At 38.2% G+C, this 25,365-nt stretch overlaps 4 protein-coding genes across 4 annotated transcripts; 3 read left to right on the top strand and 1 right to left on the bottom strand.

Moving 5' to 3' along the window:
- Positions 1-4,155: 4,155 nt before the first annotated feature.
- On the top strand, positions 4,156-7,175 carry LOC147555529 (putative sodium/metabolite cotransporter BASS3, chloroplastic). Its single transcript, XM_086663145.1, has 5 exons — positions 4,156-4,837; positions 5,352-5,447; positions 5,561-5,867; positions 5,965-6,212; positions 6,574-7,175. The coding sequence occupies exons 1-5, from the start codon at positions 4,458-4,460 to the stop codon at positions 6,821-6,823; spliced, it is 1,281 nt and encodes a 426-aa protein (XP_086519271.1). The 5' UTR covers positions 4,156-4,457; the 3' UTR covers positions 6,824-7,175.
- A 2,143-nt stretch (positions 7,176-9,318) lies between these two features.
- On the top strand, positions 9,319-11,992 carry LOC147555528 (small ribosomal subunit protein eS8-like). Its single transcript, XM_086663150.1, has 5 exons — positions 9,319-9,520; positions 9,644-9,716; positions 10,278-10,608; positions 11,363-11,535; positions 11,653-11,992. The coding sequence occupies exons 1-5, from the start codon at positions 9,517-9,519 to the stop codon at positions 11,735-11,737; spliced, it is 666 nt and encodes a 221-aa protein (XP_086519276.1). The 5' UTR covers positions 9,319-9,516; the 3' UTR covers positions 11,738-11,992.
- A 1,841-nt stretch (positions 11,993-13,833) lies between these two features.
- On the top strand, positions 13,834-21,429 carry LOC147555527 (phosphoglucan, water dikinase, chloroplastic-like). The gene is made up of 19 exons (XM_086663144.1): positions 13,834-14,116; positions 14,244-14,865; positions 14,979-15,065; positions 15,167-15,298; positions 15,604-15,729; positions 15,811-15,989; positions 16,590-16,674; positions 16,978-17,145; positions 17,235-17,287; positions 17,387-17,595; positions 17,728-17,846; positions 18,104-18,174; positions 18,292-18,409; positions 18,837-18,923; positions 19,036-19,122; positions 19,202-19,278; positions 19,353-19,512; positions 19,756-19,867; positions 20,396-21,429. Exons 1-19 carry the CDS (start codon positions 13,917-13,919, stop codon positions 21,298-21,300), a joined length of 3,597 nt encoding a protein of 1,198 aa, XP_086519270.1. The 5' UTR covers positions 13,834-13,916; the 3' UTR covers positions 21,301-21,429.
- A 125-nt stretch (positions 21,430-21,554) lies between these two features.
- LOC147555526 (putative aldo-keto reductase 2) lies at positions 21,555-24,004 on the bottom strand. Its single transcript, XM_086663147.1, has 4 exons — positions 23,411-24,004; positions 22,584-22,756; positions 22,394-22,496; positions 21,555-22,070 (listed from the first exon to the last, which is right to left on the bottom strand). Exons 1-4 carry the CDS (start codon positions 23,843-23,845, stop codon positions 21,735-21,737), a joined length of 1,047 nt encoding a protein of 348 aa, XP_086519273.1. The 5' UTR covers positions 23,846-24,004; the 3' UTR covers positions 21,555-21,734.
- Between the last annotated feature and the right edge of the window lie 1,361 nt (positions 24,005-25,365).

Below are 25,365 nucleotides of genomic sequence, written 5' to 3'. Positions count from 1 at the left end.
TTTTGGTACTACCTATTTTAAGACAAATCTACTACTATTTCGAATCGTGCGGTTGTATATGAGTAAGTTTAATTTATAGTACAAAATGAGACCGTTGGATCATGATTCGGGATTTTTTATGTAAAGGTAAGCGGTACACATAAGGTAAAGATTTATTAATTGGGTGAGAGAAGTTGACCAAGTAATTACAGATCTCAAAATTTTCTAGGGTTTCGATGAGCGAGTCGTGCTCTCACGTCTTGGACAGGAGGAGGAGGAGGAGGAGGAGGAGAGAATTTAGTTAGTGTATTACTTTTTGTCTTAAAAGAAGGCAATCAAGTCCGGCTCTTAAGTTTTCCATACTAGCCCAACATAATGGATCGAAGTTAAATGGGTTTTTGACCTGCTTATAGACAAAATGTTTGGGGGTTATTTTGAAGGAGAAATTTATAGGCAGTTCTACCAGAGCAAGTCTTATGAGAGAAATTTTATATACACGTACCGGTTCATACTTTCGGATCCGATTATGTTTTTTTTTTTTGAAACCATTGAAACCCTTTTCATTCATAAATCACTGATTTACATGGATAATTGGTAATTCCTCTCTGTCAGCAACATGAGAGTTACATAAGTAAATTCTAAGAACTTCGAATGTAAAGTATCTCATGAGGTGAGAGAACTTGGACTAGACTCTGACAAAAAAGATAGAAAAAAGATGAAAGGATCCTAAAGATCACGAATAAAAGGACCCTAAAGGTCAACAAAATATTAAATAACACAAACATAAAGAAAAAACTAATTTAAATCCCTCTCGCTTTCGCCGGAAAACTGTCATTGTCGCCGGAAACCGTCGCCGGAAAACCGCCGTCATCACCTGAAAACCGCCACCACCATAGAAAAAACCGCCGTCATCATCGGAAGACATAATTAACTCAGCAAGTCTCAACGAGTCAATTCCTTCTTCTTTGTTACTGATGAAAGCGATTCCTTGTTCTTGCAACCCAGATCTTATGATGATGAAATTGAAGTTAATGGATAAGCTGTCTTCTTCATATTTTCATTGAGTTGATCAGTAATTGTTTCTTGTTGATTAGACGGATCCAATTATGTTACTTGAACATAAAATACCTTATATTTGGATATAACAAAAATGGTTTGTTTTTTATTTTTATTTTTGTCAAATACTTGGTTGTCCAAATGGTTGATGGTGTTGACATAAACTCCAAAATCCTTGAGGTTCCAGGTTTGATTTCCAGAAATGGGGGAATCTATGATTATTGAATTTGAATTAGTAAAGATATAAATAATAATAAATTTGTTGGGGCTTAAGTTCTATGTTGTTATGCATTAGGTTCTATAATTTTAGTATTTAAGCCGTTTTAATTATTGATTTAATTTAGACGGTTATCGTGTTTATCACATCTTGATGGTGTATCAACGTCTTGTAATGACTAATGCAGATAATAATCAATTTCTCAAAAAAAAAAAAAAAGGTTTTTTTAAATGACACTTTCCCTTTATAAGACCACAGTACCAGGATCTCTATAAGCTCCCAAGAGTTTGCTATAGGCGCTCTTTAACATCCAAATGGGAAGTGTTGCAATTTTACAAAGGGCGCCCACCACGTCGCTTTGACTTGGTCCATAGTGTTGGACTAAAATTGTAAGTCCACACGACACACAGATGGGCAGTTGTTGCCGGCTACTTCTCGTCGGAGGACGGGTACTAGGATAATGAGTTTTGAGGTTAGCCTCGACGATTAAGTAGTAGGACATATAGGTGCCCATGTCAGACAAATTCAGTGGTTATCGGTGTAGTTTCCAAGTTAAGTTTCAGAGTGTTTATTTTTGTTTGACGAGTTTAAATAATTATGGCCGGCATAGTTTGAATAAATTCCAATAAGATATAATATGAGTTTGAGTTAAGAGCATCTCCAATGCAAAACTCAAAAGATACTCAATATGTCCTATTCGTCAAGGCTCAATTGAATTTCTCTTTCCTAGTTGTCAATATTGAGATCCTCAATTTAAAAGACATCTCAAATGCAACACTCTAAAAACTTAAAAACAACTCAGGTGTCATTTCTTATATGGGTAGATTTACTTTTAATATTGAGTGACCAATTGAGAGCATCTCCAATGCAACATTCAATTTGAAAAACTCAAAGTGCCACCTATGATTTTTTGAGTTTCTCTCCAATGTAAGAGCATCTCCAATGCAACATTCAACAAAAACTCAATTAATCCAATGTGTCAAGTATGAATTGAGTTTCTCTTTCCTAGGTGCACTATTTAGACGCTCAATTCAAAATACTTCTCCAATGCAACACTAAAAAAATCTCAACATTTACTTTGGATTTATTCTTGTTTCTTATTTTAATATATAAAATGATGATGTAGACCAATTGAGATTTCTTTTGAGTATCTCAACATCTTTAGTTGACACGTCATATTGAGAATCTAATTGAGTGTTGCATTGGAGAATGTTTTTTGTTAAAAACTCAAATATTCCAATGTGTCAAATTGAGTTTTTCAAGTTGAGTATTGCATTGGAGAGCTCTAACACTCAATTTGGATTTCAAAATGTTGTGACATCATTTAATGTTGAGATATCTGAAGAAGAAACTCAATATTTGACATTTCTTTTGACAAACTCATTGTTCAATGCAATGTACACCACATCAAGGATACGAGTCTTGTGAGTGACAGTCTCGCTACCCCACATCCCAACCTGCTTCTATTAGTGAGTGTGCACATGATACCCCAACTATGTTTCCCCCTGCCACAACTGCTCTCATCTTTCTCTCTGGATCTCCTTCTCTCTCTAGACTCTAGGGTAGTTGGGTGATTGGGCGTTTTTCTATCTAGGGTTAATTCCATTTTGGCCCCAAGGGTAGCTCCAAAAAAGTTGAATTCTTTTTTGTCATTGGGGGCCAAATCGATCTGTCGGGCACTTGTGTGGGTCAAAACGGTGTGTTAATCACAAATTAGGGATGGAGACGGAGTTTAAAAGAGAAAAAAGTGTGAAACTAAAATGAAAGTGAAAGAGGGAGAGAGAAACACAGGAGGAGAGGGGGCGCAACAATTTGAGAGACAAGTGAGAAATCGGTTTTCACATGTGGAGGGTGGGAAAAGTTACAGACTTTGTTTCCTACTTTTCCCACGAGAAATTAGTTTTCACACCATTTTGGTCCAACCAAACAGCGAAAAATCAACTTTCTCGCGAAAACGGCTTTCTCATCCCTGTTTTCCCAAGTATCAAACGAACCCTTAATGAAAAGGTCGCAACCACTTCCGATCAACATTACTAGAACCAACACCACTTTCGACCACTAACACTGCTAACACCTCCGACCATTAGCACCACCACGCCACTAGCACCACCACCATCACACCACCATTTCTGACCACTAGGAACATCGTCACTATTTTTTTTCTCTCTCTCTCTCGACAAAGGTTTAGGAGAAGTCCCCAAACTATATCAGTTTCTGATCAGGAGGATTTCTCCAATTTAGATCGACAGATGTTGCGAACGTTCTCCTTCCCTGAAACAGAGAGACAAGTAACTTATGGTCCCCAAACCACATTTTAGCTGGCGGAAATCCCACAAACAAAGGTCACCAAATCTAGTCCCCAAACCAGATGGGTTGTTCCCGTGAAGGCTCTCATTAGCCAAGTATAACCAAAGTCGAGAACATTTTGGATGACCCAAGCATAACCAAATCTAGTCTGAAACCAGATATGTTAGACACTTTATCACCATTCATCACAGCTAATAGTATTTTACTTAAAATGAAACACGTTATACTAGATACGTAATTCTGCTAATATTTAGATATTTTCAATTAATTTTTTTTTGTTGTAAAGCAATCCCACATTGGTGGGAGACAGGAGTGTGGTGCTCCACTTAAGAGGTTAAGCACCCTTCTCTAGTGAGGTCTTTTAAATTCGTGAGGCCGAGGTGTGCCAAAGCGGACAGTATCACTACCAGTCCGGAAGGCTGGTCCGCACCACCCTATAACACGTTATCAGCACGATTCTCTCTACTATGATGTGGTCTTGGGAGGGTGTGTTGTAAAGTAATCTCACATTGACGTGTCAAAGCGGACAGTATCACTAACCGCTCGGAAGGTTGGTCCGCACCATCCTATAACTTTTTTTTTTATTTGTTGAAAGTGATATTTTCAATAAAATCTAGGAAGGAACATACAAGCTAAACCGTAAGTGTTTCATTTTCAGCCTCATATCTTATTCTCTCACTTAAAAACTTCTTTCTTCTTCTCCAAACTTCTTCTCAGTTCGGACTCTTCTCTCTCTCTCTCTCTATACTTTTCCCAACTTCTCAATGGAGAAGTCAATTTCTAGACAGAGAAAGTTCCCGAATTTCAATTGAACCCTAATCTCTCAAACACTAAAAAAAAAGCTTATCTTTCTCTCTTTAGTTCATTAATCAATTGCTTCGTCAATTTGTACTAATCAATGACTTCGATTTCATGTGTTTGTTTATCAAGGCCAGTCAATCCTGGGTTTTGTTCCAATTTTGATTTAAGATTGAAATTGAATTCTGTTGTTTCAACGAAAAAGAGGAATTTTCAGAGGTTGAAGAAGAATGTAAGCAAAATTGATTTTAATGGAGTATTTGCATGTTCGACTTCATCTTATATTGGGAGAATGGGAGGTCAAAGAAGAGAAGGAGAAACATCAATGATATCATTTGGGGAAAATTTTGTTAGTTTTAAAGAAGATGATGATGAAGAAGAAAAGAAGAAAGATTTTTCTCAGGTTTTATCTTCACTTCTTCCATTTATTGTTGCTGGTACTGCTGTTTTTGCCCTAGTTCATCCTCCAACTTTTACTTGGTAAGAACAATTTTGATTCTTTCTTTTAGGATTATCATTTTGAGTTAAGGGTTTTTTTTTTGGCGCCAAAATGTGGATACAATCTGAAAAAAAACTCACATTTTTAAACTTGGGGGCTTTTTCTTTCCCCAGTTCTTCCCCTTTCTGAGGCAAAAAAGTATAACCTAGAAATACCCTTGTTCTCAATTCTTAACTAGAAATGAGTTTCTTATTAGTTGAGTTCTTGTTAAGGGAGAATTTAGGTTCTTCTTAGTTGGGTTCTAGTTAAGGCAGGATCTTTGTTTGGGCAGTTCTCCATGAGAAGCTTTAGGGTTTTTGTTCATAACATGCAACCACTTTTAGGCTAAAAGTAGTTCCCTTTCACAGAATAAGTAAAGAATTTGTAGACTTCTTCTGATAATCTTATAAAAAATACTAGTTTTTGAATGGATTAGGTTTATCAACCCATCTATCAATGTTTGAGCTTTTTAGTTTCATGGCAAATTTGATTGAAAATGGGTTCTATTCATTCTAGGGTATCAAAAGAATACTATGCACCTGCCCTTGGTGGAATTATGTTGTCAATTGGAATTCAACTATCGTTCGAGGATTTCGCTCTTGCGTTAAAGAGGTTATATATTCATGTCTATCATCTTAATTTATCTTTGATTAATCCCAAATTCTTTTGTTATCTTTGTGTTTAGTTTTTGATGTTTTGAGTTCTAATTTGAGCGTATTATACAGACCATTACCGCTATCTATCGGATTTCTTGCCCAGTATGCGCTGAAACCGATAATAGGAACATTGGTTGCCAATGCATTTGGAATGCCCTCAATGTTTTATGCTGGTTTCATCCTTACAAGTTGTGTAGCAGGAGCTCAGCTTTCAAGCTATGCGAGCTCCTTGAGTAACGGAGATGTTGCTTTGAGCATTCTTATAACAACCTCAACCACTATAGCTTCTGTTATAGTTACTCCTATCCTCACTGGATTGCTCATCGGGTCTGTTGTTCCGGTCGATGCTATTGCAATGTCGAAGTCGATATTGCAGGTAGCTAACCAAGTGCTTCCTTAAGTGGTTTTGTCGGCTATATTGTAGAAATTTTTTTAAGATTTGTTGATCATAGTGATCTATATGGTTTTTGCAGGTTGTTCTTGTTCCGATCACTCTTGGCCTAGTACTCAATACTTATGCGAAATCAGTTGTTAGAGTAATTAAACCAGTGATGCCGTTCGTTGCCATGGTTTGTACTTCATTGTGTATAGGGAGTCCTCTCGCAATAAACCGAAGTCAGATTTTGTCAACCAAGGGTCTCCAATTGGTTCTGCCGGTTGTTGTGTTCCACGCAGTTGCTTTTACATTAGGGTATTGGGTATCAAAAATCCCATTATTCAGGTAACCTTACTCGTAATGGTCGCATTTCTTGACTTGTCTCGTTTAAATTGTTTGGGCTCCCTTGTGGACATCAGATACCATATTATAAGCTTTCACGTCTCTCAACGGACATCAGAGCCCATACTATAAGCTTGTTGGATCTCTCATGGATATCAGAGCCCATACTTTAAGCTTGCCGGGTCTCTCATGGACATCAGAGCCCGTACTAAAAGCTTGCCAGGTCTCTGAAGGACTTCAAAGCCCGTATTATAAGCTTGCTGTGTCTCTCGGGGACACCAGAGCTGATTATACGTTTTGGTATTTTCGTTCATACTCGAAATTGCCCAACTGAGCTGAGATGATACAATTCTTTATATGACAGGCAAGAAGAAGGAGTTTGCAGGACAATCTCTCTATGTACAGGAATGCAAAGTTCCACTCTTGCAGGTCTTCTCGCCTCGCAGTTTTTAGGTCTTAGCCAAGCTGTTCCACCTGCATGTTCAGTCGTTGCCATGGCTATAATGGGTCTTTCGCTTGCTTCATTCTGGGGAAACGGAAACCGAATTAGAGACCTACCAAAGCTTCTCCTACCGGAGGAAATTAATTCAACTATTGAAGGAGTGACCGACTAAACTCTATGCTCCCTCAAGCCTTTCGAAGATTAGAACTCGCTTTTCACACCGACGAGTAACTATAAGAAGTCAGAAATATCCATGAATCTTCAGTAGCTAGGCTCAAAGGTTCTTAACATGGATTGTTACTTGACATCTAAAGAAGCAGACGTGATGCATACTTATGGATATATACTACTATAGTAGGCCCTATCAAGAGAGATAGGACACAGAGGAAGGTCGGCCCTGGCTATATACAGAAAAGTTAGAAGCAAAAGTAGATCTGTTTATGATGTTCTTCTAATTTGAAGTAGGTCAAGTTCCTTTTGTACATATCAACAGTTATTTTATGATATGATAAATTCCATTTTGGCCCCCCTACAGATCAACTCGCTAAAATAGCCCCCTAAAGATTGACAGAACAAACAACTATTAAAGTAAATATACTGGCCGCTTCGGGTAAGAGTCGAGATCTTTGAAGAACATTATAAGAAAGTTAGTATGTTTAAATTCTCATTTTCAATGACAGAACAAACAACTATTAAAGTAAATAAATATCTCGATTAAAGCTACTTCAAGAACCACTTTGAGTACCCAACTAATCAAGCAATCAAATGCTACGACATTATGGAAGGATGACCAATATAGTCCACTTGATATGCCAAGGAAACGAGGAAGAAAACCTGCTTATGTAGAGGAGAGCAATTAAACCTTTCGAACCATAACGACAACGAAAGGAGAATGCCTAATGTGAGGTTTTATGCGTTGAGTTGTAGTGTTGAGTTGTAGTTCTGAACATTTCTAAGATGAATATATAAAGCTTTGTTACTTGGAAATACTATTACGACGTAGAATTAAGATTACGAACTATAAGTAAGAGTTAAATCCTATATGGCCCCCTACTTTGTGACCAGCTTCCTTTATGGCTCCTTTTTTTTTCGTAAATTCAAATATGACCCCCTATTTTTATGTAAATGGCGTAAATACCCTTCCTAATTTTTAAATAAAATATTAAAAACATATTTATTTCCACCTCACCTCTCTCTCTCTCTCTCCACCTCACCTCTCTCTCTCTCTCTCCACCTCACCTCTCTCTCTCTCTATCTCTCTCCACCTCACCCCTCTCTCCACCTAACCTCCCTCTCTCTCCACCTCACTTTGTCTTCTCCGATTAAGTTCGCCGGCCGGAAAATTTTCCGGCCGGCGACCTTAAAAAAAAAAAAAAAACTCTCATCTCTCTCTCTCTCTCAAAAGATTCCGGCGAAGGGGTTACCCTTCGCCAGAATCTGTTGAAGGTCTGGTTCAACAGAACAGACCTTCAGATCTGAAGGTCTGTTCCGAGTAGACCTTCGAAGGGTCTGCTCGGAACAGACCTTCAGATCTGTTGAACCAGACCTTTATCTTTTGAGAGAGATGAGAGTTTTTTTTTTTTTTAAGGTCGCCGGCCGGAAAATTTTCCGGCCGGCGACCTTGCTGGGGAAGACAAAGAGGGAGAGGTTGAAAGAGAGAGACAGAGAAAGAGAGGTGGAGAGAGAGAAAGAAAAGTGGAGAAAGAGAGAAAGAAAAGTGGAGAGAGAGAGGTGAGGTGGAGATAGAGGTGAGGTGGAAATGAGGTGGAATGTATTTAATTTTATTTTGAAAAATTATAAATAGGAAGGACAATTAGGACATTTACTTGAAAATAGGGGGTCATATTTGAATTTACGAAAAAAGAGGACCATAAAGGAAGCTGGTCACAAAGTAGGGGGCCATATAGGAATTAACTCTATAAGGAATGAGAGATTTTATAGGGCCCCCTCATTTTTGTTAAAAGGCCCCCCCCCCCCCCCCCCCCCCCCCCTCAATGATTATTTCTCAAGTGAAATAGTTCATGGGGAGGCCTTTTAACAAAAATGGGGAGACCCTATAAAACTTCCCATAAGTAATTATGAGGGGATGACATAATAGACGACCTAGGGACCCTAACTATTTGCTTCACCCAAATAAAGGGGCAACTTCGGAATAGAAAATATAGATTTATTAAAACCAAACGGAAGGGGAGGGGCTATACTGGAAGTTGATCATATTTAGAGAGTCATTGGGTCATTTGGTCATCTTTAGGGCCCAAAATGAAAATAACAATTTATGGTACCCAAAATGGAAGTTCTAGAAAAGAAAATTAATTTTGGCTAACAACTGGTAGCCCAATTGGTAAGTGCATCTACTCCCCAATGCGGAGGTCCCAAGTTCGATCCTATGAAAGTGCAAATTCGTACTGAAATTGGTATAAATAAAGTAGTTTATGTAAGTTTTAGGCCGTTTAATTCGTCGGGCTTTACCCTTTAGGCCATTTCATTTTGTCGGGTCATCGGACTTTAAGCCAATAGGATTCGACAATTATTTTGTTTATCATATGGTATCGACGTGTCAACACCTTTGTAACGACCTTAATATTCCAAAAAAAAATAATGACAATTGTGGTCCATATTCTACAAATAAAACTAATAAGGCCAAACTGGATCTAAAGTCTACTGTCTACCCCAACTTTGCTACTTCAACCCCAAGTTCTCTCAAATTACACCCCACATTAATTAGGCGTTTAGATATATATTTATCATACACTCCGATTACACATGAGTCCAATTCTGCTACATTAGGGTTTTAAGTTGAGGGATCAATTGATTGAGAGAACTGAAGAAAAAAAAGTCTGGTAGTCTGTCCGCCGTTCAACCAAGATGGGTAAGAAACCCTAACTTTCATTCTCTCTCATCTTCTTCCCTTTCTCAATCACTCTCTATTCTATCTCTTACTCTTTCTGATCTCCTTCAAGTTTCAATGACTTCGTTTCTCTGTTATTATCAGGTATCTCTCGTGATTCTATGCACAAGAGGCGTGCCACCGGTGGAAAGAAGAAAGCTTGGAGGAAGAAACGAAAGTAAGATCTTTCTTCACTCACTCATTTACCTAGTATTGAAAATTGTTCTTCATTTCCTTGTTCATTGATTCATGTCGATATCGATATCTATATAGACCTTAATTAGATCTCATCAAATACATACCACTGAAATTCCATGGACTTGTCATTGTAGATAGGGTTTCTCATATCATTATATGGGTCTTATATATGTATCAGTAATATGGATCAAGTTATGTCATTTCAGTTCTTTCAGCTTCAATAATGGTTTATTGAGTTTTATGGTAATTCTTGTGGGGATGAAATTTATTTGGGGTTTCTGTTGACCTCTTATGTCTTTTAGATGATAGTGAACTTATAATAAATGGGTTTCTGTTAATCAGATGATATTTCATTTTGTTGGTTGTGTTCATCCCCGATGTCCACCATCGAAAATGAATTTCCATTTAGTTAAACCAAGTCTGAGATATTTTAGTTCTATACTAGTTTATTTTTCTCTATCAAGGGATTTTTAGTTAGCATGATGTTTTCTACTTAATAGAACATAGAGTTGCTTATGTTTATTCTTGTTGGTTTCTAAAGGTACGAGCTTGGTCGTCAACCCGCAAACACTAAGCTCTCAAGCAACAAGACTGTTAGGAGAGTCCGCGTAAGGGGAGGAAATGTGAAATGGAGAGCCCTTAGATTAGATACTGGAAATTACTCGTGGGGTAGCGAGACTGTCACTCGCAAGACTCGTATCCTTGATGTGGTATACAATGCATCGAACAATGAGCTTGTCAGGACACAGACACTGGTGAAGAGTGCTATTGTCCAGGTTGATGCTGCTCCTTTCAAGCAGTGGTATCTTCAACATTACGGAGTTGACATTGGGAGGAAGAAAAAGTCAGCTACCAAGAAGGAAGCTACTGAGGTACTGTATAAATTGAAAAACTCGTATCCACATGTTTATGTTCTTATCCTATAGATCTAATCCTCACAGCAGTGGTTAAAACAGTAGGATTTGTCATGCGAAGCTGCATCAGGTATGCATTCGCTGCACCCCTTGGCATTTAATGATCTGATGGATCAGTAACCTTAGTTGCAACTTTGATATACAATAAGTGGAACTTTTACTATCTCCCTAATCCCTATTACTCAAGAAAAAGATCTTGTCAAGATCCGTGTTTTTATGCCTTGTCTTTACCTGTCACTAATATTACAAAATTATGCCATCCGTGTCAGACAATGCTTGTTTGACTATTTCGTTTGAATAATATGGGTTTGTATGTTTGTTTTGTGGAGCTCTGTCCTGTTAATTTCTGTAATGTGCTTCAGTCTTTTAAGCAAGGCAATTCTTCAACACAGAGATTGCGTAGACGTAACCGTGTAATGTTACCTGTTTCCGAGCCATTCCAGAAATTAAGTTGATTAATGCTTTACCAATTTTGCTTAATAATTTCATTTCGCCTATATCTTGGGTACTTGGATGACATATGAATCATTATGATGCTTGGAGTCCATGAATTGGGTTGTGGTCGGATACTGACAACCAAAACTATTATTAATTTGTATATTTTAACACAATGTCGGTGCCAAAAATATTCTACTTAGTAATACTTTCTTGTTGTTGTTTCTCATTAGTCAAAGAGACCGTTATTCATTTTTCTGTAATCTAATGGAGACAGGAGGGAGAAGCTGCTGCTGCAGAGGAAACTAAGAAGAGTAACCATGTCCAAAGGAAAATCGAGAAGCGTCAGCAAGATCACAAACTTGATGCCCACATTGAAGAGCAGTTTAGCGGAGGCAGGCTATTGGCTTGCATTTCATCTCGCCCTGGTCAGTGTGGCAGAGCTGATGGGTAAGTAAAGAAATACATAAACAAAAACAAGTTCTGTTCTTTCTTTTGTTTAGATGTTAGTTGCTCTCTCCCTCACTCTCATGTTATGGTGTTAATACTATGTTGTATTATTATCAGATACATCTTGGAAGGTAAGGAGCTTGAGTTTTACATGAAGAAACTTCAAAAGAAGAAGGGAAAGGGTAGTGCTGGTGCTGCCTAATCAGCTTTGCTACTCAATCGCCACCCAGGTTGTTAGATTCGTAATGCTTTCTCATATGAGGTTTATCAAAAATGATATCGTTTTTGTTGTGTTCTTTTCTTTATCTATCTAGGAAGAAGAAGAAGATAATATATGACTGATACTGATTCAAGATTATCAAAAGTTTTGCCCCTTTTAATTAGAGACTAATTACAAATATTTGCTTATAGCTTGTTAGTTAACTATTAAAGATTGATCCTAATGATACTTTCTAAATTGTGATTGTTTTCTATTGTCATTTAGCTACTATTTATTGTGGGGCTCAAAATCCATTTATTGGTTATGATCCTAATGTCTGGCAGACTGCTTGAGGGTAACATCAAGACCCACATTGTTTTGGGTGCCATAGGAAGGCTGAAAATCTTGGCATCACCACTTCTGGTGAAGCAGAATACATAATACACTAGCTTACTAGCATCACCACCACTTCCGACCACTAGCAGCACCACTTCCGACCACTAGCAGCACCACTTCCGACCACTAGCAATGCCTTTAAGTGTTTAGACCCGTCACCTTGCCCTCTCTCTTTTTCTCCTTCCCTCTCTTTCGGGAAAGTAAGAGCATTCGACGAAACCGATCTGGTTTGTGGGAATCCAAATTTCCCAAACTAGGTTGCTGCCTGGTTTGGGGAAATCACTCAACCATGTTACACCTTGGTTTGAGGTAATTCCCCAAACCATAGAAACCCAATTTGGTTTAGGGGTTCTCCCAAATCAGGTCGGTTGATCGGACGAAAGCTCACCTCGCAGAATATAGGGGTGGAGAATAGAGTGAGGGAGATTTTATAAGGCCCCTCATTTTTGTTAAAAGGGCCCCCTCAATGATAATTTACCAAGTGAAATGGTTCATAGGGAGGCCCAAAATTGGGGAGGCCCTATAAAACTTCCCATAGAGTGAAACACAAACAGATCAATTGTTGTCAGTCCAGATTTTGAAGTTCGAAATTGTATCCCACATTTTTTTTTTGTTGAACCGTATCCCACATATTCAGATAAGAAATTTTGTAAATTTGAGGCTCATGTCAGCATAACCAATTGGCCACTACCTTGAATAACACTCTTTAAGGGTGGTTAAGCAAAGAATCTAAAGACAAACACATAAATACAATTATTCAAAAGTCATATACTCGAAACTCTCAAGGGAGGATGGAGGAGACAGGTTTCTCGAGATCCAACATTTCCCATATGAAAGATCATCCTACCGAAGAAGTCTAGAACCATTTACCTTAGTTCACACGTGACCTAATTTCTTGATTTCTTTACTTAATATTACATTTGAAGACTTCAATCTAAAATATTTACATCATAACCCTCATCTACTCTGGTTGGCATCATTGTCGATGGAACACAAAACTTTGTAGTGGCCAATCCATTGTCTGAAAAGTAGGGTTTCGTCATTCGACTTAGACAAAAAACTACGGACGATTGATCTTTCTTGCATCTCCATCTTCTCCAGTGGGAACACACTTTTGTCACAATTTTGTTTGAAAATTTTAATAACACGAATAAGGAAAATACTATTTCGGAATGCAATAATCGAGGGGAAAGAGCGAGGATCTCTAAATTCTCTTTCGGAATGCAATAATCGAGGGGAGAGAGAGTGAGGATCTCTCTTGTCACATCGGATAAGGAAATTCACCTCTTTCTCATCCCCATGTAGTCTGACATGAGAAATCCGCCTCCCTCTCTCCCTCCCTCCCTCTCTCTCTCTCTCACTTATCCTTAAATAGACGGGATGAAAGAGGGGGGATTTCTCTCTCAATCTCTATCTCTCTCCCATCTTGCTGCCTTCTACCCATAGTGGGTACTAATTTCAAGTTTATGGCAAAATAGGGTGCCAAAAAGAGCTGGTCACAAAATAGAAGGGCCGAAAAGGAAATAACTTTTAGATGTCGGCCCATCCAGGTACAAACATTTGCAAAAAGATCTAATTAATGGTGGAAGGAAACGAACTATCTCTTTCTCCCCCCTCACCTCATTTCCACGTGGCAACTTATAGTTAACTAACTCATCTCCTTCTTCCTCTTCCTTCCTACTCTCTCTTCAGCTCACAATTCCTTTCTAGAGAGTAGAGAGAGAGTTTCTAGAGAGAGAGAGTTTCTAGAGAGAGAGAGTCTGTAAATTACTTGATCTTCAGAAGAATGGCCTCATCTCTTCGTATATTCCACAATTCTACCTGCAAAAACAAAGACAACCCTCTTCATCAATGGCGGAGTAATAATAATAATAATAATAATCTCCCAAGAAGTAGTCGAACAAACTTTAACAACCGTAAAATCTTATTCCCTTCTCATCATAATCTAGGGTTTCGAGTTACTTGCAGTGTTTCATCACTCCAAAGGTAAAAAAACAAAAACCCCATTTCCCATTCTCTTCTTTCATTCACTCACTAAATTCTTCACTTTTTCATTTCTAGATTTCTATTTGATCTGTATGATTAATGTATTTTAACTAATGACTAATTACAGTAAAGAAGAGGAGAAAATGTCAAAGTCTTTAAGGTCTGGGAAAATACAGTTGAAGGTTAGGTTGAATCATCAAGTTGAATTTGGTGAACATATAGCAATTTTAGGGTCTTCTAAGGAGTTTGGATCTTGGAAGAAAGAATTGTTGATGAATTGGACTGAGAATGGATGGGTAAGTGAGGTAGAATCAAAAGGGGGAGAATCTGTTGAGTTCAAATTTGTGATTTTGGGGAAAGATCGGAATGGTGTAGTTTGGGAAGGAGGTGATAATCGAAAAGTGAAGATTCCTCAAGGAGGAGGAGGAGGAAGTTTTGAATTGGTTTGTCACTGGAACAAGACTGGGGAGGCTATGGACTTATTGACATTAGATTCAGCAGATAATAATAATAATGGGATAGTAGAGAGAAAAAGTAATGAAATTGAGGTGAATGTTGTTGATCCAGTTGAGGAAGGCGGCGAGGCTAGTTCGTTTGTTGAGCAATGGAAGGGGGAAGCTGCATCTTTTATGCAGTCGAATGAGCATGGCAGTAAAGAGGCGGATCGAAGATGGGATACTACTGGTCTTGAAGGGTTGGTTTTAAAATTAGTAGAGGGTGATAAGGATGCCAGGAGTTGGCGAAGAAAGGTATTGTTTTTATTATAATTTCCGAGTTTTAGGGTTCATGATATTAGTTACTTGACTTTAAGAGTATTGCCTTTTCGTTCTTAGTCATGTTTGTTTTCCGAATGATAATGCAGCTAGAAGTAGCCCGGGAAACTTTGGTTGGGAGTGTCGAAAATGAGGATCGGTTGGAGGCTCTTATATACTGTGCTATATACCTTAAGGTTTAACAGTTGAAACATTTTTTTTTTGCTATGAGGTTTTTTTATTGGTTTTTTTTTAACCTCAGCCCTAGAAGTTTATCAATGTGTATTTTTTTGTGCAGTGGATAAACACAGGCCAAATACCATGCTTTGAAGATGGCGGTCACCACCGACCAAATAGACATGCTGAGATTTCAAGGCTCATATTTCGTGAACTTGAAAGAATTTCTTACAGGAAAGATACATCACCTCAGGTTGTTTATTTTTTCTGTTTGTACATGTTTTTAGGTTATACATTGTTTTCTTCGATGTTGTTAAAATTTATTGTTTTCTTCGATCCTTCTTGACCAAGTACTGAAACTCTATTCTCATGAGTTCCCGGTTTTTCGTCATTCAATTTTGAGATTGAAGCTCAAATATTACTTTGTGTGGTTTAATTGCAGCATCATAGTTTTTCATAGTTGTCTTTATTTTGTTATTGTCTTCCAAAATTGTGGCCTTTATTGGCTCAATTTTACCTTCTCCTCTGTTGCTAAATATCTATACTAATTGTCTACAGGAAGTACTTGTTATCCGCAAGATTCAGCCATGCTTGCCATCATTTAAATCGGAATTCACTGCATCTGTCCCTCTAACTCGAATAAGAGATATTGCTCATCGGAATGATATTCCTCATGATCTCAAGGTAATATTTTGTGAAACATAAGCCGAAACTGTTATCCTTTTCGATAGTTTGTGTTAGCTAGTTCCTTAATTCTATTTCCAGCAAGAAATCAAACATACAATACAAAACAAACTTCACCGTAATGCTGGGCCAGAAGATTTGGTTGCTACGGAAGCAATGCTTGCAAGAATTACCAAGAATCCTGGACAGTATAATGATGCTTTTGTGGAACAATTCAAGATTTTTTTTCATGAACTCAAGGATTTCTTCAATGCTGGAAGGTATAGCTACAACTTATTTCTGATATTAGCTATCTTAGCATGCCAACTATGTAGATGCCTTTTTGGAGTGAAAGTATACACCGTGTCCGCATGCTGCTTTCTGTTGAGATATGCTAATGAGATAAGCTAACATGCTTGTTTTATTTGAGTACTAAATGCTTACTTAGACTGTTACTGATCAACAAGAGCATGAGACTGTTCTGTGATCTAGAATTCGTGTTTACTCTACAAAACATAGAACCCAAAAATTCTCTGGGATCCAGGCCCCGTTTCGTTACTTTATGCACTTCCTTTTCTTGTATCACGAAATATGACCGGACTGTTTATCCTGACCTAAAGATCTGTAATATGCCTGCCTCGCTGACCTATTTGTGGTAGAGGTTTTCCTCGCCGAACACCAGTAGTCTGTAGTTTTTATGTAAATTCAAGTTAACAGTGAATTAGACAGTTTAAAAGTGTTTACCTTCTAATCCACTTTCAAGATTGCCTACAACAGTGTTTGCTGTTTCATTAGTAACCAATAAATTATGTAGCGAACTGTAAATTTTATATGTGAACAATTATTCCTGCAAGATAATTTTTTCTATTTGTTCATTTTAGCCTCGCCGAGCAGCTTGAATCAATCAGGGAATCACTGGATGGGCAAAACTTATCGGCCCTTCAATTATTTTTGGAGTGCAAGAAGGTAGGAATATCAGGTTTCACAGATTTCTTTCTTCACTTGAGTAGAGTAGCGTTTCCAAAATTTCTCATGCCTTAAAAGATTATAACGATTAAGATGAACACCCTGATATAACAGCACTTCTATGATGGTTTTCACCTTATTCTGTATTTAAAAGTAATTTCATGAAATTTTTAAAAGTTTTGATATCCTTCCTTTCAAAGAAGAATCTAATAAAAAGATAGCTATTATGTTGGTTATCGACGTTGAGTTTGTTTATAAGAATAGCACTGGATGATAATAATATTTATTCTAATCGTATTACAGAGTTTGGACCAGTTGGACGAATCAGGTAACTTCATGAAAAACGATGGCGTTGATCTATTAGTTAAGACATTGCAATCGTTAATGGGCCTACGAGCGACACTTGTTAAAGGCCTCGAAAGTGGCCTTAGGAATGATGCGCCTGATACTGCAATAGCAACACGTCAAAAGGTACTATCTTGTATCAATTCAAAAGATGTATCAAAGTAGCAATAGTAGACTATTGTCGCATTGTTCCTTAAAAACCAACTCCTGTGCAGTGGCGTCTTTGTGAGATTGGACTCGAGGACTACTGCTTTGTACTTTTAAGCAGGTATAATGAAAAGGCCTCATGTCATGTTATTTGAGATATTCCACGTCAGTGGCGACATGTTTCCAGGATTTAGATATGTTTGGTTTTCTTGTTAAATAGGTTCCTCAATGCACTTGATGCTGTGGGAGGATCATCTAAGCTTGCGGAGAATGCAGGATCGAAGAATGTAAAGTCGTGGAACAATCCACTTGATGCCCTTACTGTAGGCATTCGCCAATTGGGACTCTCCGGTTTTAAGCCGAAGGAGTGTATCTGTATTGAGAATGAACTCCTCGCATGGAAAGAAAAAGGGCTGTCTGAAAGAGAAGGTACCTTCCGTTATTCTGTGTTTTCGTTGGGGAGTTGTGAATGTATTTCCCAATTAATCAAATAACTATCCAGGCATTTTTTTTACTCCTTTCCGTTTTACTTCGTTCTCACGGGTTTTCTTTTTCTCCCAGGCAGTGAAGACGGCAAAACTATTTGGGCACTGAGACTTAAGGCTACCCTTGACAGATCAAGAAGGCTAACCGAAGAATACTCCGAAGCACTTCTTCGTATTTTCCCACATAGAGTACAGGTTCACATTTTTCTCTTATTAATATGGCTGTTCATTTCCAGGTCATTTCTGTTTAATCTTTAGTTAGAGGTGTAAATGGGTAGAACTGCATTCCATCTTGAACTGGATGATATACTCCTATTGTTTTTGCTCTACTACATAAAAGGTAGAGGAAACGAAATAAAAATAAAAAACCCACAGTCTCAAAGTCATCTGTCGTATTGGCTAGTTGAATAAAAAAAATCAACTGATTGGGGATGCTGATATGTCCAATGCAGATTCTTGGTAAAGCTCTTGGGATTCCTGAAAATAGTGTAAGGACATACACAGAAGCTGAGATTCGTGCTGGGTATGATCGTTATATTTTCTTGTACTTCTTGTATTTTCGACAGTTCGCTGCAATATTTTGCTGTTGTTGTACATAAGAACTTACTTCTGTTTTCTTTTATTCGCTTGCCTTGTCTAGTGTTATTTTTCAGGTCTCAAAACTCTGCACCGTCCTTTTAAAATCTGTAAGACAGACACTAGGATCCCAAGGTTGGGACGTTCTTGTCCCAGGAGCTGCTGTCGGAACTCTTGTACAGGTATTCTTTTAGTATATGAGAATAAGAGGTGGGCCTCTGTGTTGTTATATTCTACTATTGTGCAAATGTTCGCATCTAGTATTAGAACTTAAATATTTTACATTGGTAGGGACATGGTTCATTATAATGACCTCAATATTTTTGAACTCCGATACAGTTTCATCGAATTTAAATCACAATCCTCGGGTCAATGGTTGATCGCTTATCATGTTTGAGACTTAAGTTTCTAGCCTCATCTGGTTCTGGAAAATATGTCCATCCATTCTGAGTTGAGAAATTTTGGAGGTTGAACAACTATTGGGAGAGTGTTCTATTTTTGCATTATTCTGAACTCATCTTACATCCATTCTGTAGTTTGTGATTTTTCTCTGGGTTACTTGATTCTGGTTTTATTTTATGCTTCATCAAGTTTTGTTATGCTATTCAGGTGGATCAGATTGTTCCTGGATCTTTGCCACCATCTGTAACAGGGCCTATTATTCTTGTAGTCAACAAAGCGGATGGAGACGAGGAGGTTGAGACTCTTTTCTACTTATTCATCTTCTCTAGCTCTAACAAGTGTTCAGATAAAAGAATTGTATCAGTATAATATACAACTATAGTTCTTAACTTCTTGCATTTCACAGGTAACTGCTGCAGGATCCAACATTGTTGGGGTAGTGCTCCTACAAGAGTTGCCTCATTTATCACATCTTGGTGTTAGGGCCCGCCAAGTAAGTCTGATGCTTCGTCTACAGGGTAATCCCTGATAGGAAGTGAAATCATAAAATTTTAATGTCACGATATTTGCAGGAAAATGTCGTGTTTGTGACCTGCGATGATGATGACAAGATTGCCGAGATCCGTAACCTTGATGGTCAATCTGTTAGGTAATTTTCTAAAACATCTTTTTGTCTCGAAAAAGTTTTTTTGTTATGTTATTAATTCAAAAAATGGGCTTCAGGTTGGAAGCATCCTCTACAGGTGTTGATCTATCACCATCTACATTGAGTAATAGCAAACCAGTTCCTGTAGCAAATATTAGCGAGACTTCAGGTGTAACTGAAGCTCCAGGAACTCAGTCTTCTTCCTCAGACGCAGTTGAAGTACCTAGCTTGAGTCAGGTAGAACTTTATATCCAAATATTGGAGAAAACTATCTCTCGTCGGAAGGTTATACCATCGCATTTTAGGGAGTCAGGATTCAGGAAGTTTCGATGTATATACTGCTACTCCTTTGGCTAACAATTCAAGCTTTTAGAGCAAGTGGTTGCTAAAATTATTCGGACATCGAGCTCAACTTCAATCTCCTTTCAAATTTATTTAATATGCATTTGCTTGACACTGATTTGGATATTTGTACTTCAGGATGATACTACTGCAAGAGTTCTAGAGCTAGCAGATGCAGATGGGCAGACTTCTGGTGCAAAAGCTGCTGCTTGTGGACGCTTAGCTTCTTTAGCTGCACTTTCTGAGAAAGGTAATTTCATTTATGTAGACAATCATCTTTTGCTTTACAACAAAGAGGTAATATCCTTGTGAAGCAGAGTTTTTCCATTAATCCTTTTTCCATATCATCTACACCAATCGTGTAACGTGTCAGAATAAGGAACTAGGTTTGAAATATGACTCAAGATCTGAATTGACTCGAGCCATGTTTTATAATATCTGTTGTCTTTATCAGATTCAGGCGTCTTTTTTTCTTATGAACTAGATTCAGGCGTCTGACTCTGACTCGTTTGAATCGCTTACTTGGGCTGATTTCAGGTCCATTTGAGTCACACGAAATATAAATTTGAAATAAGATCCTATCATCCAACATAAAATGACTGTTGTCCATGACGAAACGAATCAGACTGACACATTTCAGATTCAGACAAGTTAGACTCATATATAGTTGTATGTTGGGTTAGGAAGAAAATTGGGGCACCCAATTAATGTGCAGAATCATTTCATCGAAATTTGCTTATATTATGCTACAGCTAAGTTCTATGATGGATGCTTGCAGTTTTTAGTGAGCAAGGAGTACCAGCTTCATTCAGTGCCCCTCTAGGAGCAGTAATACCTTTTGGATCAATGGAGAGGGCATTAGAAGAAAGTGGATCAATGCAAGTCTTCAGATCTCTTTTAGAACAGACTGAAACATCCAAAGTTGAAGGGGGTGAGCTTGATAAAGTATGTACTCAACTCCAAGAATTGGTTTCAGCTCAGAAACCCTCTGAAGAGATCATTGACAAGATAGCGAAAATATTCTCAGACAGTGCTCGTTTAATAGCACGATCAAGTGCAAATGTCGAGGACTTGGCTGGAATGTCAGCTGCTGGATTATATGACTCCATTCCAAATGTCAGCACCTCAAATCCGACTGTCTTTGCGGAAGCTATTGGTCGAGTTTGGGCATCTCTCTATACTCGGAGGGCAGTTCTAAGTCGCCGAGCGGCTGGTGTTCCACAGAAGAATGCAACAATGGCAGTCCTCGTGCAAGAAATGCTATCACCAGAATTATCCTTCGTGCTTCACACACTAAGCCCAACAGACCTTGACCCAAATACAGTTGAAGCCGAGATTGCTCCCGGCCTTGGGGAAACCCTAGCCTCGGGTACCCGAGGAACTCCATGGCGGCTAGCATCTGGAAAATTCGACGGGCAAGTGAAAATTCTGGCATTTGCAAATTTCAGCGAGGAGATGGTGGTTCTTGGTGCAGGAAAAGCAGATGGGCAAGTAATACATTTGACAGTTGACTACAGTAAGAAGCCGTTAACAGTAGATTCGATCTTCAGGAGGCAACTAGGGCAACGTCTTTGCTCGGTCGGGTTCTTCCTGGAGCAGAAGTTTGGATCCCCACAGGATGTTGAAGGATGTGTGATCGGCAAAGACATTTACATAGTCCAGACACGGCCCCAGCCTCAATGAAGTATCTAATAAATAGGTGCTCTTTATTCGGTTCAGTTCAAATATCTTCTGAGTTCTTGTAGAACAATAACTATTCGCTTCTACATATATAGTACCAAAATGGTCAAATAAATCAGCTTTAGACTGTTATTTCTTGATCAGTAAGAAACTGAAAACATTAAGATAGGGCAACCACAGAACCCAACGATGATTTATTTCATTTGACATAATAGCTTCTATAATTTCGGCAAAAATTAGTCGATTAAACAAGATTATTAGCAATAAGTTGAAAATTTTATTTAGTCGTAAAACACTCCCAAAGCAGTACAGTTATAAAACTCTGATACATAGAATTACATGGTAAAACTGCATCAGTTGCAGAAACATAACTATGAAGATCAAACAAAACCCAAACCCTTACACAAGATTTCATGAAGTTACGAAAAGGAAGAAACTCATTCACCTTTCCAAGAAGAAAGTTCAGGAGTATCTGAATTCTGCCATGTCCTTGCATTTCCATATCTATCTCCTTTTACTGCATCTTCTGAAGCCAAAGACTCGAGTTCTAACAGTTCTTCCGTTGTAAGTTTCACAGATAAAGCTCCAATATTTTGGTTTAGGTTTTCAATCTTGGTGGTTCCTGGTATAGGACAGACATCATTTCCCTGATGGTGGACCCATGCTAACGCGAGTTGGGACGGCGTGCATCCTTTCTTTGTAGCTATTTCATTTACTCGTTCAAACATATGTTTGTTGTGCTCAAGGTTCTCAGCTTGAAACCTCGGTAATTTCTATAATAAATTCGAAGGTCACAAGAGAGAAACGTTTGATATTAGCAAAAACATCATATTACGATTGACAACAACATCATTAACAAATTTGTTGCCTTTTGATCTTCATGGCAAAACATTAAAAGTACTCCATGACCATTAAGATCTTGACATTTTTGAGCAATTAGTGAGGGAATGTTGCCAAAGTTAAAAGTGTTTCAGTGACTTAATCTTTAGAAAGTTAGAGCCTTTTCGGTTTGCTGCTTTCACCATGATCGCTATACCATGTTTTTCCCTATAAAATTAGTAAGCTTAGAAGTGTAGAATGGGGGAATAATAGATACCTTTCGGAAGTCATTATCGGCAAGGGTATCAACCAACTTTGGACCAGAGGAAAAGAAGCCTCTTCCAAGAGGACTGTATGCAACAATTCCTATTCCAAGTTCCCTGTGTCATGTAAAAAGTTGAGATCAAACTTGTGAAAACGAAGGTATTAATAGAAACAGAAAATAATTGGTGAAGTAGATGTCTTACCTGCATGTAGGAATGATTTCTTCCTCGGCATCTCTTGTCCACAAAGACCACTCTAATTGTACCGCCGTTATTGGGTGAACAGCATGTGCTCTCCTAATGGTCGCAGGAGATGCTTCCGAGAGACCTATATACTTTATCTTCCCCTCTTCAACCAGTTTCTTGAGTTCCCCCATCTTGTGTTGAATAAAACAAAAAGTTCAAGATAATGCATAAACTTCAAAGTACAATGTGGCAATCACAAGAGAAGAAGGTAATACAAAAACTTCGTTTGAACTAGATGAGGCATTTCCGAAGGCCAGTAAGCAATCGAAGTCTGTTTATAGATCGGTCACACCGACAGATGCCGACCAGTCCACGACCCACCACCGTTTGTCCTATAAATACCACACCTACCATTACACGTAATCTAATATACCATTCATCCGAGGAATGGCACGATATGAACGTCTAACCAAACTACATCAAACTGCACAAGAAAGACAAACCTAAATCCCAAACGAGATTGTACTATGTTAAGTTTATGGACATCCAAATCAAAACCAATTCACAATGAGTGGAGATGACCTAAACATTACATTTTTTGTTATGAGGTGAGCTAATTCCCACTCGCCCCCCTCACGTGTGTGACACATAACACATTAGGGCCTAGGTCAGATACCTTAAGTTTATGGTCATCCAAGTCAAAACCAATTGACAATGAGCGAAGATGACCAAGGCATTCCATTCTTGGTTACCAGCGTACCCTTTATCATGGATGTGGGACTATTAACTCAACATTGTTCCATAATCTAAAAGCCCTAAAAACAGAACAAGAGGGGAGGACTCACCGTAATTTCAATCGGAACTCTGGTATCAATCCGATGCTGATAATAGAGATCAATACAATCAACTTGAAGTCTCTTCAAACTAGCTTCACAAGAAGCTCTAACATACTCAGGATCTCCACGAATATCTGATATCCCATCATGAAATCGACAACCAAATTTGGTAGCTAATTGGACTTTATCTCTGATACCCTCCTCCACAACAAGAGCTTTACCAATTAGGGTTTCATTAGTGAAAGGACCATAAACATCAGAGGTATCAAGTAAAGTAATTCCATTGTTAATAGCATGATGAATGAGATTGATCATATCAGATTCTGGTTTTGGAGGACCATAAAAAGCTGACATACCCATACATCCAAGCCCTTGGGATGATACTTGTAACCCTTGTGAACCCAATTTCATCCTTCCTACTACTACTACTACTGAATTTTCCATTTCTAACCTAAATTTCTCTCTAGTTTGTGTTGTGAACTACTACTGAATTTGTTTCTGTTGTTATTTATAGGGGTGAAAGAGAAAAGTTGGTGAAATCAGAAAGTTTTTTTTTCCAACCGTCATCAATGAGGTCAAAGGCACTCATGCCGTATCCATAATTTTTTGTAGTTATATTAGACGTGGATATTAAATTATTGATTGCCAGACACGATACGGTCATTGCCGTATCTTCATTTGGGATGGTTTCCCTTTTGTTTTACTATAATTTTTTGGGTTATTTCTCAAATGACCCCCAACTTTGTGACCAGCTTCCTGTCTGGCCTTCTACTTTAGCAATAATTCCTATATGACTCCCTTTTTCCGTTATCTTTTTCCGTTACTCTCTCTCCTCCATCTCATTTTCTCTCTCTGCCAAGTCACCTATCACGCCACATCATCATCTTCTCCGGCATAAGTCGCCGGCCCGTCAAATTTCCGGCCGGCGATCTTCAATCTTTTTTTTCTTTTTTTTATTCTCTCTCTCTCTCTCTCTAAAAAAAGAATTTAAATTTCATCACGAACAGACCTCCGACGAAGGGAAACCCCCTTCGCCGGAGTTTAGAGAGAGAGATGTGAGAGGAAATTTAATTTAATTTTTTTTTTAGAGAGAGAGAGAGTGAATAAAAAAAATTGAAGGTCGCCGGCCGGAAATTTGGCCTGCCGACGACTTATGCCGGAGAAGATGATGATGTGGCGTGATAGGTGACTTGGCAGAGAGAGAAAATTAGATGGAGGAGAGAGAGTAACAGACCGTTAAAGATAACGGAAAAAAGGGGCCATATAGAAATTATTGCTAAAGTAGGGGGTCAGGCAGGAAGCTGGTCACAAAGTTGGGGGTCATTTGGAAAATAACCCTAATTTTTTTGGTGGCCGACAACTACCTTTTGTATTACTGTTAATTTTATTTAGTGGCCGCCAACTAATTATTTTATATAGACAAAGTAGACGGTTAGAAAAAATAAACACTTTATATGGACAACTAACGTAGCCGACTGAAAGCCGACTAAAACTCCATGGTTTCAGACTTTCAGTAGACTAAGAGAGAGAGACATATGCGAGAGAGAGAGAAATATGAGAGAGAAAGAGAGGGTCGAGGGGGAAAAAATGATGGCAGTGGTAATAGTCGGAAGTAGTCGTTAGAGGTGTGTACATAATTGATAGTATTGGTCGAGGATAGGAGGAGATGGGAAAAAAGAAATTGTTTTCTCATAAAATTTGACAAAACCCACAACTGCCTTTAGAAATTTTATCCGAGACCTTTTCTTGTTTCTTCAAAATGTTGGCCTTTATATATTGGCGGAAAGATTTCTTGCGTAGATGAAATTTTTGATGAACACTCTATATATGTTTAACACAAGAAATTAATGTTATCGTGAGGAACAACATTTTCATAATCTAATTCTTGATAGTAGCAATACCTAACTATATTATTTGGTTTCGCCAGAAATATAAGTAGTGCAAATTAATTTTGTCCCCAGATC

The sequence above is a fragment of the Eschscholzia californica genome, unplaced genomic scaffold (genome assembly GCF_041429995.1).
Source record: "Eschscholzia californica isolate CP2 unplaced genomic scaffold, dmEscCali1.0.p SCAF_2, whole genome shotgun sequence".
NCBI lineage: Eukaryota > Viridiplantae > Streptophyta > Magnoliopsida > Ranunculales > Papaveraceae > Eschscholzia > Eschscholzia californica.
The sequence above is the reverse complement of the archived record's forward strand: the minus strand, read 5'-3'. Positions and strand labels throughout refer to the sequence as shown.

Coding starts and splice junctions, on each gene's coding strand:
- LOC147555529 (XM_086663145.1), top strand. CDS start 4,458: ATGACTTCGATTTCATGTGTTTGTTTATCAAGGCCAGTCAATCCTGGG. Junction 4,838..5,351: donor CATCCTCCAACTTTTACTTG/GTAAGAACAATT, acceptor TATTCATTCTAG/GGTATCAAAAGAATACTATG. Junction 6,213..6,573: donor TCAAAAATCCCATTATTCAG/GTAACCTTACTC, acceptor TTTATATGACAG/GCAAGAAGAAGGAGTTTGCA.
- LOC147555528 (XM_086663150.1), top strand. Junction 10,609..11,362: donor CCAAGAAGGAAGCTACTGAG/GTACTGTATAAA, acceptor TAATGGAGACAG/GAGGGAGAAGCTGCTGCTGC. Junction 11,536..11,652: donor CAGTGTGGCAGAGCTGATGG/GTAAGTAAAGAA, acceptor TATTATTATCAG/ATACATCTTGGAAGGTAAGG.
- LOC147555527 (XM_086663144.1), top strand. CDS start 13,917: ATGGCCTCATCTCTTCGTATATTCCACAATTCTACCTGCAAAAACAAA. Junction 17,847..18,103: donor TTTTCCCACATAGAGTACAG/GTTCACATTTTT, acceptor TGTCCAATGCAG/ATTCTTGGTAAAGCTCTTGG. Junction 19,513..19,755: donor AAGTACCTAGCTTGAGTCAG/GTAGAACTTTAT, acceptor TTTGTACTTCAG/GATGATACTACTGCAAGAGT.
- LOC147555526 (XM_086663147.1), bottom strand. CDS start 23,845: ATGGAAAATTCAGTAGTAGTAGTAGTAGGAAGGATGAAATTGGGTTCA. Junction 22,757..23,410: donor GAGTTCCGATTGAAATTACG/GTGAGTCCTCCC, acceptor ATTCAACACAAG/ATGGGGGAACTCAAGAAACT. Junction 22,497..22,583: donor GAAATCATTCCTACATGCAG/GTAAGACATCTA, acceptor TACATGACACAG/GGAACTTGGAATAGGAATTG.